This window comes from Ambystoma mexicanum, chromosome 1q, assembly GCF_040938575.1.
Source record: "Ambystoma mexicanum isolate Mex_15411 chromosome 1q, UKY_AmexF1_1, whole genome shotgun sequence".
NCBI lineage: Eukaryota > Metazoa > Chordata > Amphibia > Caudata > Ambystomatidae > Ambystoma > Ambystoma mexicanum.
The window spans coordinates 1,267,086,015-1,267,100,003 of record NC_090922.1 but is presented as its reverse complement, the minus strand read 5'-3'; the positions used below and the strand labels follow the sequence as shown (position 1 = coordinate 1,267,100,003).

At 48.0% G+C, this 13,989-nt stretch overlaps 1 protein-coding gene across 2 annotated transcripts in view; it reads right to left on the bottom strand.

The window, feature by feature from the left end:
* Nucleotides 1-13,989, bottom strand: part of OMA1 (OMA1 zinc metallopeptidase) — an 821,003-nt gene that overhangs the window by 605,609 nt on the left and 201,405 nt on the right. For both annotated transcript variants that reach the window (XM_069642087.1, XM_069642086.1), the window contains exon 4: nucleotides 8,008-8,181. In XM_069642087.1, the coding sequence (XP_069498188.1) occupies nucleotides 8,008-8,181 (174 nt within the window). The remainder of the gene's footprint in view (nucleotides 1-8,007; nucleotides 8,182-13,989) is intronic.

Here is a 13,989-nt window from a genome sequence, read left to right as displayed (position 1 = left end):
CTCGACTATTCAAACAGTTACTTTCTCAATGAACTATGGGTGGTTGCTTTTCACCCCTGGATCGCCCTCGGCCGGGCTCGGATCCCAAATGACAAGCTGGACAGTTCACTTCTCTTTGTCTCGTACCACTCCTTGCTTCGTGAATCATAATGTCTTTTTAAACTAATCTCCAGGGTTTTCCTTCTTAACCCTTTTTGATACACTGTTCATGCGCTCATTTCAACAGGCGAGATACCTTTCCTTCCGTTTCACAATCATCTGTCGGTCAAAGACTTTCCACGGTACAGATGATTACATACAAGACCCCTGTATGACCACTTTGATGCTCCTTTTGCCTTCTCCCAAGGCCTTCTGGTTATCGTAGTTTTCTAATTTTGGGTAATTGCCCAGAGTGAACACCCTCTGCGGCTGGTTTTCCCCCTTTAATTAATAACAGTTCTTTGTTCAAAGTTCAAAAAGAGCAACTTGCTACTCTTCACTCAACACAGTTCTGTTTCTTTATCGATACTCCTCTCGACTCACCGGCTGTGATTAACTATTTGCATTTTTGTATTTTATTGTGCTTTATATAGTGCTTTTGTCCAAAGCGCTATACAGTTAAAAACAGAGTGCAGTACAAAAATAATGGTAAATAAACATCAATGCATCAATGTTGGTAGGTCACAATCAAGAACAATGTAAAAGGTGAGAATTCAAAGACGAGCGAAGTGTAGGATAGTGAGTGATAGAACAAATAGCCACGGGAAGGGCGTTCCTATTTTGGGGGGCAAGAAACTGAAAATAGCGGAAATGGGACTGAGCACATGGTTGACGTGAGACATACAGTCTAAAAAGACAGGAGGAGCACAAGGGGCGAAATGGAATGTAAAAGTAAAGAGGTGAAGCAAGATTGTCCGGTGCAAGCTGGTAAAGTGATTGAAGACTAAGCATAACAACTGGAATTTGAGCTGAGAATAGAAAGGTAGACTGCCAAGGGAGGCAAGTGTAGAAGAAATTGAGTCACGATCGGAAAGAAGGCAGTGTAAACGAAGAGAAGAGTTATACATTGATTTCAAAGGAGCAAGACGGGAACTTGGAAGGCCAAATATAGTTTTGGAGCACTAGAAGAGTCGTGAAAAGATTAGGGAGGAGATAAGAAGTTTTGTGGCCTGAAAAGTGAAAAAAGGGCAGACTTTTAGAATATTGTATAAATGGAAACCACAGAAGCGGGAGGTAAGAGAGATATGGCAAACAAAGGAAAGATTAGAGTCAAGATAAAGACCAAGATTCCGAGCTGTGAGAGAAATCGTAAGACTAGTGGGTGGAAAAAATATGGAAGGAGGTGGAGGATGATGTGGAATAGTGTTAGCAGGGAAGAATAGCACCTCAGTCTTCCCTGCATTTAAGGTAGGAAATGAGAGGCCATCCAAGATTTGATAGCGGAGAGACAAGCTGTGAGGGTAGGGTGAATTTCATGAGTAAAAGATAAAAAAGGATAGGAAGAGTTGTGCGTCATCGGCGTAAAAGTGATGAGAAAGACCAAAAGAAGAAATTATAAGTGAGAGTTTGAGGTATAAAGAGAGAAAAGGAAGGGTCCCAAGACTGACCCTTGGGGAACCTCGTGCTCGAGGAGAAGGGGTGAAGAGGTCTGACCAGCCCAAGAGATGGTAAAAGTTTGATCCGAATGATAGGAAGGGAACCAAGAAAGAATATTACCCCTAAAACCAAAAGAGGAAAGAGATTCCAAAAGCAAAGAATGGTCCACAGTGTCAAAAGCAGCAGATAAGTCAAGCAGAGTAAGGAAAGAGTTTCAAAGCAGTTTCAGTGGAGTGATGAGGACGAAAACCAAACTGAAAATAAGGAAAAAGTGATAGGTCAGTGAACTGCTTTGCTTCCTTTATCCTTCGAGTTAAGGTCGGTACCACAGAGACCAGCGCCTCTCCCAGGCTTGGTTATCAGCGGAAGATGGCCTCTCGTACCGTTCGGCTATTGTTCGCAGACTTAAATTTCTTTCGTCAGAGGATTCATGGGACTCAGTCGGAAAGGGCAAGGTCGATTCTCTCCTTGTCACCCTCTCACTCTGTGCGGTCATTCTCCTCCTTTTGAACTGCTGTTCTGAATTAGCCCTTGCATCGTGCGGTCTGCCTCGCTCTTCCTGTGCTTTTGTGCTCCACCTTTTATCCCTGTGGGGAAAGGAAAAAGCTGTCAGGTGTGTATGATTCTGGTCAATTGCCTGACCCTCGTATTGGGACATGGCAGGTAAACGGGCCTGGTGTTAGTTCGTTTTCTTTTGTGTTGAGCGCAAGTGTCAGTGCGAAAAAGGGGGAGACAATGTTTTGGAATATCCTACATGGTAGGATGGGGAAAAGGTGTTAAAGGAGGTGATACCGCGTCTCACCCATCGGTCTCCCACTTCCACTCCCCAAGGACCCAGCCCATCTAGGTGATCCTCCGCACTGGTCCACCACTAGGAACTGGATCCAAAAGCAATGGCCGTGTCCTGGCAACCTGGATGACAGATCCCCGGGACCTAGACAGTGAGATACCTTGAGGTTTCTCACATGCCTGATTCGTCAGATGGGTGAAGCTGTTATATATGGAAACGGAGGCAAGGGTTAAAGTGAATGGGTGGGCCGCAGGAATTTTTTGCCGCTCCAGAGGGGGACCAGGCAGGGATGCCCCTCATCACCATTGTTGCTGATGATGGAACGCTTAGCGGTGACGGTCTGATCGGACCCCCAGCTGCACGGGTTTGTGTGGCCGGAGGGGGAGAGGACCATATTTCATTGTACGCAGATGACGTGCTAATTTACCTGGGGGATCCTAAGCGCACTGGGCCCGGGTCATGGAAGTCTGTGACCTCAGAATCGAATCTATGTGATCACTGCCCCGCCCGTAACTGCGCTGATGAAAATGTTGATGCCAATTACGGCCCGGCGCAGTGATCAGAAAGATCACTTTTGCCCACATGGCCCACAATACTCCAACCCCCACCCCACTTACCTGTACACTTACCTGTAATGCGGTGCACTTACCTGTAATGCGGCGGTGCACCGCCGATAGTCATGTACCGAGGGACACCCCCGCAACCTCTGCTCCACTTGGGCGGAGTAATAGGAGTCAGCATTTTCTACAATGCTGACAGCGCAGTAAAAGCGCAGTCAGCATTTTAGAGTCGCAGTGATGGGCCGGTTCATCAGAACTGGGAAAAGTCAGCCCTTATCCCGGTCAAGCAGGGGGAGGAAGCGATCCCAGTAGGGTTACCACTTATGATAGAAAAAACATCCATTAAGTATTTGGGCCTCACGGTGGGAGTGGAGGGATTGCAATTTCTCAGGAACAACTTGGACCCAGTGCTGGACTGGCTCAATCTTGATGCCAAACACTGGGTGATATTAGCGATATCAATGGTTGGAAGAACAAATTTATTTAAAATGATGTTGCTGCCGTGTCTCTTATATGTGCTACAGAACGCCCGAAGAGGGTCCCCTCAGGGATCTTCCAGACCATAAAGCAGTTGCAAAGGGGAGTTGAATAGGGTGATAAGGCTGCTCGCTAGATCTGTGTGGGATGGTGTGTGGGGGGGGGGGGTACCAAATGTACACCATTACTATTGGGCCTCCCAGATAGTGGTAATAAATGAGTGGATGTTTGGTGGGAGGAAGTGGCTGCACATAGATCGTGAATTGGGCAGGATGGGTTCCACTCCCCCGCCACCTGCAGGTGATATATGGAAGCAGGGTGGATCGCGAGATTACAGGACCTGGGGTCAGCGCGCTTCATGCCCGAAAGGCAGCCTTGAGGGCGATGGGTTGGGGAGAGGCTGTGACATATGGGAAAACAGACTGTCCAGAAGTGTACAAACTGGGTATGCAGAGGAAGCGGCAGGAGAAGGACATTACACGAATGGAAGATATTTTGACACAAAAACAACTCATCCCATTTGAGCGGCTGCAGGAGAGGTATTGCCTGTGACAGAGGGACCGATAAACATATATCCGGCTACAACATGCAATGTCCCGGGAGGGGCGGGGCAGTTGGGACATACCGGAAAGGTGACCAATAGAAGCCAATCTCTTGGAGGGGGAGATCAGAGGGAAAGCAATCACACAGACATACCAGATGCTCAATAGTTCTACTTCCAAGCCCCTGACGAAGCTGAGAATTACATGGGAAATTAACCTGGGACCTTTGGAAGAAGAAGAAGAATGGGTGGAGGCACTGGATTCACTGACGAAAGCGAGCATACACACTAGGATTGCGACTGATACAGTATAAGGTGTTACATAGCGTGTACTACAGCAGGGACCACCAGCACAGAATGGGATGGGCAGCAGACTCATTGTGCCTTAAATGTGGGGTGGGAGTGGGTTCCTTTTACCATATGGTTTGGGAATGATGAGGGCCTTCTGGGATCGGGTTAGACGGAAGATGTCAGGGATAGTAGGGAAAGCAATTCTGGATTGTCCTAAGGTGGTGCTGTTACATGTATGGGGGATTCTGGATTTATCGCTTGGGACAAAAGCCTGATCAGGACGGCCCTGACCCTGGGGAAGAAAATGCTGGAGACAGAATGGAGTAGCCCTACACCTCCTAGTTTTCAGACCTGGATAGAGGGGATGGATCACTGAGCAGAGTTAAAGAGGGTGTATAGAGACAGGGGGGGCCCCCAAACATTCCCAAAAATATGTAAGCCACCTCTTGTACACCGCCCGTTGGGGGGGATAAGAGAGAGGGCAAGCTAAGGAAGGAGAGGCAATGGCCAGGGGCGAGGGAGGTTGCTCTGGGGGAAGTGGTGGGAAGGGGGTGCAGGAAGGAGTTGTTGTGAAGCACCAGGTCTTTCTTTTTGAATTGGTCGACCTTTGGTTTAAAAGGTTAAGTTGATCAAAAAGCATAAAACATAACAGTCGTATTTGCAAAGCGCACGTTCACCCTCAAAGGGGCACCTTGGCGCTAATAACAGATGTTTATTGTTACCCAACTTAATAGTACTCATTTTATTGACTTAGGAAGGATGAAGGGTTGAGTGGACCTGCTGGGATTCGAACCTGTGACCATGATGCCAAACACAGGTCTCTGTAGTGGATGCATTAGTCCACTGAGCCACAGTCCCGGATAAATGATGAATACATTGATGAATGGGTTACTTGCAATGAAAATCAATAAAACTTGTTTTATACACATTTTATTTTAAAATACAGTGGGCACAGGACATGACTAGTCTGTGGTTTTCTAAAATGGACAGTGTGCACAGCCAAAATGCAATGCCCACTTGCCATGGCCAAAGGCCATGCTAGTGGTCCGGTAGTGAATTTAAAAATAGAGTCGGCATGGGCAGATGCCATCAAGGCCGAAGGCCAAGGCTAGTGGTCTGGCAGTGTTCTAAAATATATAGTGGGCATGGCTGAAGGCATTGGCCATACGCACGGAAAAGATCTATGGAATAACAAAACCCTTGAAATTAATTGAAAAAAACTTTAGTTGCAGGGACGTTAAGGTGAGAACTGAAGGCAAAAAAACCTGAAATTCACCTAGAGCCACCTTAACTTCACACCCACTTTTGCACAACCTTTGACCACAATGATGACATCACAGGTGACATCACTGGTGACATCATCTATGACACCACTGATTACAACTGTGATGGCATCAAACAGAACATCATTTATGACTTAGCTAATAAAAGCTTTGATTAATTAAATAACAATTTAGGTTGTGGCCTTAGCCGTGGCCTTTGTCTTGGCTATGGCTAGTGGCTCGTTAGTGTTGTACAATATACAGTGGCCATGGCTGGACTACATGTCACTGGCCATGGCTAATGGCCATAGATAGTCGGCCTTTTATGTTTTGAAATATACAATGTTTACGGACGAAGGCCTTGACCACTGGCTATGGGTAAATGCCAAGGCTACAGCCCAGTTAGGGTTGTAAAATATACAGTGGGCACGGCCAAAGACCGTGTGCACTGACCATGACCAAAGGCCATGGCTAGGGGTACTTTAATGTTTGGAAATATACAGTAAGCACTGCTTAAAGCCATGTCCACTGACCATGGTTGGACTACTGCCCCTTAATGTGTTAAAATATACAGTGGTATAGCCTAAGCCCACAATGACTAGTTGCTGGTTAGTATTGTGAAATATACAGTTGGCCATGGATTAAGTCCATAGCTAGTGGTCCCTTAATCTGTTAAAATAGACCGTTGGCATGGCCATGGCTACTGTCCAGTTAGTGTTGTAAAATATATAGTGGGCACTGCTGGAGGTCCTGGCTACTGTCCATAGCCAACCGCCATGGCAATTGGTTCATTAGTAATTTAAAATATACAGTGGACATGGCCAAAGGCCATGGCCAAAAGCCATGGCTAGTGGACCCTTAATGTGTTAAAATAAACCGGGCATTGAAACTGGCCATAGCCAAAGGCCATGGCTAATGGCTCCTTAATGTGTTAAAATATACAGTGGACACAGTTAAAGGCCATGGCCAATGGCCATGCTGGTTAGTGTTGAAATGTGATGGCAAAAGTGATGTCATGGATGATGTAATTAGTGATGCCATCAGGGATGTCATCATTGTGGTCAAAGACTGTGCAACAGGGGGCACGATGTTAAGGTGGCTTTAGCTGAATTTCAGGAGGGCTTTTTATGTTCAATTCTCACCGTAACATCCCCGCACCGAAAGCTTTTTTTCCTTGAACTTCAAAGGTTTTTACAATGTATTGCTCACCTCAACGTTCTTGGTGGCTGGGGGGTGGGGGTGCAGGGAGACATGAGTGGGGGCCTGGTGGAGGCTGTCCCCACACTGCAGGGGGGTGGGGGTGATAGGGGACATGAGTGGGGGCCTGGTGGAGGCTGCCCCTGGTGGCTGGGGGTGGGGATGCAGGGAGACATGAGTGGGGGCCTGGTGGAGGCTGCCCGTGCACTGCTGGAGGCTGGGGGTGGTGGGAGACATGAGTGGGGGCCTGGTGGAGGTTGCCCCTGCACTGCTGGGGGGTGGGGGTGATAGGGGACATGAGTGGGGGCCTGGTGGAGGCTGCCCCTGCGCTGCTGGGGGGTGGGGGTGATGGTAGACATGGGTGGGGGCCTGGTGGAGGCTGCCCCTGGTGGCTGGGGGGTGGGGGTGCAGGGAGACATGAGTGGGGGCCTGGTGGAGGCTGCCCGTGCACTGCTGGGGGGTGGGGGTGGTGGGAGACATGAGTGGGGGCCTGGTGGAGGTTGCCCCTGCACTGCTGGGGGGTGGGGGTGATAGGGGACATGAGTGGGGGCCTGGTGGAGGCTGCCCCTGGTGGCTGGGGGTGGGGGTGGTGGGAGACATGAGTGGGGGCCTGGTGGAGGCTGCCCCTGCACTGCTGGGGGCTGGGGGTGATAGGGGACATGAGTGGGGGCCTGGTGGAGGCTGCCCCTGCACTGTTGGGGGGTGGGGGTGGTGGGAGACATGAGTGGGGGCCTAGTGGAGGCTGCCCCTGTACTGCTGGGGGGTGGGGGTGATAGGGGACATGAGTGGGGGCCTGGTGGCGGCTGCCCCTGGTGGCTGCAGGGTGGGGGTGGTGGGAGACATGAGTGGGGGCCTGGTGGAGGCTGCCCCTGCACTGCTGGGGGGTGGGGGTAAAAGGGGACATGAGTGGGGGCCTGGTGGAGGCTGCCCCTGGTGGCTGGGGGGTGGGGGTGCAGGGAGACATGAGTGGGGGCCTGGTGGAGGCTGCCCCTGCACTGCTGGGGGGTGGGGGTGGTGGTAGACATGGGTGGGGGCTTGGTGGAGGCTGCCCCTGGTGGCTGGGAGGTGGGGGGTGCAGGGAGACATGAGTGGGGGCCTGGTGGAGGCTGCCCCTGCACTGCTGGGGGGTGGGGGTGCAGGGAGACATGAGTGGGGGCCTGGTGGAGGCTGCCCCTGGTGGCATATATACACACACACACACACACACACACACAAATTGTCATTGCTCCTTGCAGAGCCCTCTGTTGCTACCTAGCTTGGTTTGGTTTCCATAAAAACAAACAAATGCATGTATATATACTGAATCCTGCTTACCGGAAGAACAAAGGCATTAATGTCCGGTTTATCCACCACATGGACAATCCAATCTGTCTCTTCGACAGCTGGTAGATCCCTGTTGCACTTGACCAAGTGGTCGACAATACTGTGCACAACAAGATGGCGAGGATCTCTCTCTGGGAGGATTTGATCATTAAACTCTTCCATCAACTAAAAAGACAAAATAAGAAATGGGAGTTATATTTGCAAGAAACAAAAAGCAATTAGCACACCAGCATGTGGGAGGCATCTAGAGTAAATTGGTACCACGCATTTTTTATAATAACTGCAGCAAAATTCAACATTTGGCATTAGTCTCGAGAGGATAGCTCAGGGGCAACATGCTCACCTTGGAAGCTGGAAGACACAGAGCACCAAAGGTTCGATCCCTAGATCTGCGCTTATATTAAGCGCATAATAAATAACCTATCTTATCATCTAACAGCTCTAGATTTTTTAGAGGAACCCTTGATACTTTACCTAAAATTCACAATCTTACCGGCCGGTATGGCAGAGGAGATTTGCTTCAATGGGGTGTTATTTTTTGGGAGGAGATAGCCCAAACCTAAGGTGAAAAACTCTCTCAACCAGGAGGTCTAAGGTGAAACTAGTGTGTTGCTGCCTCACCTGCTTCTACTGCTTGCCTATGACTTCTAGGAGGCAGTGGACATTGGGTGGTGGATATTTGGTACCACATCTAAGGACCGGTGCTACTTAATTCTTGCAGACCGTTGGTGGAAAAGTATCAATAGAGATATTCTGAGAAACTACATTATTTGCATATGCTCATGACCTTTCAACTGGTGAAAAGAGAGGGAGGTCTGGTTCCTTGATACACGCTATTCAAGTGTGGTGAGACAAGATTTGTGGTAGCATTGGGTGGCTTGTGAAAGTGAGCCAAGCAGCTACTGCGCGAAGGTACTGCTGGCTGGTCGTGGGAAGGTAGGGCGAGGGGGTATTTGTTGGAGCCTAGATGTATTGCCTCATGCTAAACATAAATGGGGCAGTTATGCCCTGGGATACTTTAAGGATCCACTAGACATAGACAGACTTGCACTGTTGAGCAGTGGCTGGTGGCTGTCGTTTTGGTAATGCTTTTTGTGGCTCATAATCTTGTTACCTATCTCCTGGGGACATGTTTGTGTTGGAAGCCCTATGATGGAGCCCTCAAACTGTCTCTGATAGATGGAAGATCCAGAATATCAAAGTCTGATTAACATCTTCTCTAATGAGTCGTTTGCACGCTTCACATTTTGAGCTGTAAAAATATTGCTACCGAGTCATTTACACAAATGTACACCCTTTAACTCGCTGTGCTCCGTGGTTGTGGCACACCGACGACTTTTTATCTGTGCAAACCTTGCGCCCTTATCAGTTTGAGCTTTGAAGATATAGTGGGAAGTGAGAGTATTGGATTTTTCATTTCTGTTACTAAATTGTTCATGATTATGTTGCACTTCCCATACAAACTAACTTGAAATTCTAATCTAGAAAATGATTCCCTGAATTACAGATTCAGACAATACTGTATAGGTTATAAAGGGGTTATGGTTAGCACAGGCAGGCCTCGTCCTAAGGAGTAAACAGGTACAGATAAAAGTTGCTCCATTTGCAACTTACAAATGAGATTCAAGCAAGGCCACTTTTTCTAACAAGTATAATAACAAAGTTATTGGCAAATCATGTTTGAAGTAGATTTCAGACCGCTGGAAACGAAGTAATGTAAAAAGAAAAGGACAGCTTTCTAATGCAGCTCTTAACATTATGCACAGTAAGAACAGAGTGAAAGAATTGGCATCTTCTCCAAAAACCAAACAAGGTGCCTTGTGAACCAGATTGCACAATGCCACAGAGTTCAAACAAAATCTGAATTATAAACAATACATAAAAAATACTGTTCTTATATAACACTTCATGCTGGATTCCTGAAGTGCTGAAACCTGATTCTAACTTGCCAAGTGCAGGCTACCACCCATCCAGAGACTAGTGCTCTACTCGTGACCTTCCCACCTGGGTGCAATAAAATGCATGCTTATGGGTATCCTAACACAAGTGTAAGGTCACATGTATATATATATATCTAAATGTCACTGTTGGTTTTGGATTTAAAAGCACCCCCGAGCAGTTCATGTTAAGCAAGCCAGGCTATTCCATGCTACTACCAGGGGCAAAATAACTCCGGACTCCTAATTATGTTGATCCCTGCACATGGGCTAATTTAATATTTGTACAAATGAGCACAACACTGAAAAATCCCTAGTCACAATGCAAAGTTTGTTCCTTGACAAATTAAAGGAGAGCGTGCAAATAGTTGGTACTTTTTTCTTGTTGCTTAAAACGGTGAACCAGTGGACATTTCAAATCTGCTCTGTTAGACAGGAATGATTAAACAGAACCTAGATTAGTATTCTGGTAGGACTCATGAGTGTGAGGATACCTGATATGCATAGGTTTACAATGGGAATGGGGGGTCAAAAAAATGCTAAAGCAAAAGCAACACCACAGAGCGATTTTAAGACTAAGCGACTCATTAGGAGTTATTTTCTGTTGACATATCCCCAAACTCATTTAATGTAACTACATACAGTAACTGGATGGCTCTGCATAATCCCGAGTTACGCCCTTCTTCTGTAAAAGGCAGTGGCAAGACACTACTTGTGAAATGCATTGTGTAATGGCTAACCCCCGCACTAGTGTGAGGGGGGGGGGTTAGATTATATTAAGGGACATGGAGGCGAGTACTTGATCGAAAATATTTCACCTTTTCCAATTTGACCTAATTTGGTCGTTTTTTGGTTGAAAATGCAGAGAGAGGCCCCCCAGTATCCCCCAAGACCCCACACTTCCCCCAACCATTAACCTATTCCCTTACCCCCTCCCCATATATTTATTTTATTTAATTTGACCCAAAAAAACAATCAAAATAATTCAGTCGAATTGCAAAGGTCAAATGTTTTTCGATCAAGTATGCTAATGCCGAGTATTATGCATCTGTCTCCTTTACTCTCAAAACAGCAGCAAAGAAAAACCACATGCTTTTAAACATTTGCTTTAAAATGTGAAAAATGTATTTAACAATTTAACGACGTATGAGAGGGCACCATCCCAAGATGGCTGCCACGCCCCTCTCCACCAATGGGGGTCCGAGTCCATCTTCAAATTCCCATGCACGCAGTCCCTTGTCCTCTTCTTTGCTGCTCGTCACAGCAGATAAGTACTACTGCAACAAACGTGTTTATGGATGCATGTAATGTTGTATCTTTCATATAATGGATAAATATTATGGTGTAACATTGTTTCTGATAGTGGCTTTCAGTCCTGGGCGCCTGCCGGGAGTGTTTGTTTATTTCTTATCCCCAGTGTGAGCACTCACAAAGGTGGTGGCTTACGCTGTGCAGCTCGTGCGAGTCGCAGCGTTTCCTCAGAGCAGACAGGCGCATTACTTTAGCGCTCTCAGGTGAGTTCCCAGGGCCTTTAAACTTTGTAGAAAGTGTTTATTTTGACCCAGGTCCCTGCATCTGTTATTTATTTAATACGCATTTCCCTTTGTTCACCAGGCTATTGGAGCGCAGCTCCTGTTTCGAATATTGTTTGAGTTTATATTTTTTTTTAAACTTTCAATACAAAATATACATTGGATGATAAAAAGAATAGAATGTATACAAATGGCGTTCTTGCACTGACATGTATCCCCATGAGTTCCCTGAGAGACTCCCTGCCCGTAAATAAGTAATCTATGCAGGTGTGTGTGCCTTGTGGGGCGCTATAGTGTGTATATCCCCTGGTGTTGGCATGTACCTTCCTCCAGACATCTTCCAATTACAGCTGGTCTAGAGTCTTCTGTAAGGGCCTTGGCCGGCGGAGCTGGCTTCTTCTGCTTGCTGTCGGATCTATCTACCCGTGGGTTCAGCGTGCAGTTGAATTCTCCTGCCCATATGAATGACGCTCCCCTGTAGGGGGCCATCCGGGGTGTAATTGTACTAAGGAACTCTGTCGCATCATGGTTGGGGGCGTACGTGTTTATCAGACACACCTCTTTGCTCTTCAACATTCCGTGTGCGATCACCATTCTGCCTTCCATGTCCCTCTCTTGTCTTATTAGTTTGAAGGGAACTCCCGGGGCTATCCATGTCAGGACTCCCCTGGCATAGTTCGAGTATGTTGAGCTATACATTTGTCCCCCCCCCGTTTCTTAGCTATCTTAATTTGCTTTTCAACGTTAAATGTGTTTCTTGCAGCATAGCAATTTGTAGTTTTGCTCTATTCAGCCAGGCGTAGACCCTTAGTCTCTTGACTTAGGCATTTAGTCCCCTGACGTTGCAGGTGGCTATGACCCATTTGGTTGCATTGTCCCATGGCCCATCTGTTCCCATAGGCCTTCCTGTCCGCTTGTGTTTGCTGGTGGGCATTCTTGTTCCATCGTCCGCTGATTTCTCCCTCATGGGGTTGGTCTGACTCTCCCCGTTCATGCTGTGTCTTACACGTTTGGATTTGTTGCGAGTGTGCCGCCTTGCTGTACTTCCCTGGTAGCCGTCATCGGGCTATGTGTTTATTTGCCTGCCATTTGAGCTTCGCTCCTGTCACTTGGTGCTTTCTCCCCCTCTTGTGCCTTCACTCCTCCTAACTAACCACTAACTAACCGTAACTAACTAATTAAACAAACACACAGCCTCCCGCCCCCTGCTCGGGCTCCGCTGCTTCTCTTACTTCGCCCACCTTGGTGGGGCTGACCCGCGGCAGCGTGATGCCTTAAAACTGGCATCCTGACTAATGAAAGTCCTGGGGTTGCGTGTCCTGTCGCCATCTGCGGCAATACCATCACTTATTGCTCCTTTAATTATATTCCATTTGGCTTACATAGTATTCATGGCGTCAGAACCATCTTTTCCATAGCAGTCTCACTCCTGTTGACCCCTGGGTAGATGTGCGTCATTATTGGCATTCCTGAGTCGCCCTTGCGGGATTCCCTGTTGGTCCATCCATGCTTGGGACTCTTCTGTAGTCTCGAAAAAATAAAATCTCCCCCCTGGTATGACCTTCAGTTTTGCTGGGTACAGCAGCATGTAACGTACACCCGCTGCTTTGAGGCATTCCTTGGTGGGGTCATAGCGTGCTCTTTTTCTCTGCACCAGGATTGTGCAGTCCGAGTAGATCGTTATTCTGGAGGAGTTCCTGGTCATCATCCCCCCCTTCGCTAGACAACAGCAGTATTTTCTCAAGATCTTTGAAGTTCATGATCCTTGCGATCACTGATCTCAGGGGGGCTCCTGGTTGGGGCCGCCTGGTCTGAGCCCTATGGGCTCTCTCCACTGCAAAGCCTTGGCATAGTAGCCCTGCCCCAATCTTCTGGACCAGGAGATTCTTAACATAATTCGTAGGGTCCTGGCCCTCTTCTCCCTCTCGTAGTCCAACAATCCAGATATTATTCCTTCAAGCCCTTCCTGTGCCCTCCGCCCTCTGTTCCAGGATCTTGACTCTTCGGAGCATGTCTGACATTTGAGTCTGAGTGCTTGCAACATCAGTGGTGTTTTGCTGCACCTGTTGTTCCGCCGTGCCCACGCGGTCTGCCATGGTCCGTACGTCCTGTCGGAGGAGGCTCACGTCCACGATCACTGTGTCCATTTTGTGACGTGTTTAGGGCTGCTATGGCTGTATCCAACTTGTTCTCCAGAGACACCTTCAGGGCCATTATAGCTTTGAATATTGGGCTCTCGCCTTCCTCCTGCTGTACTGTGCTGAATGAGCCCACGGTTGCCCCCGATGGAGAGGGTTGGCCCTTGTCTGACTTTCTGGCAAAAGGCTCAATGCTGGTTGGTTTGCCTCTGCCCACTTTTGATTTGCCTGGCATTCCTTTTGCTTGAGCGGGTTGTGTCTCTCCCCGTCTGGCAGTCTTCTCTGACATTAATTCTGCCATGAGCAGCTTCCTACGGTGTACGTCCTCTTTGCCCTCCGTAGCGTGGCTCCGCTCTCAGCCCAGCC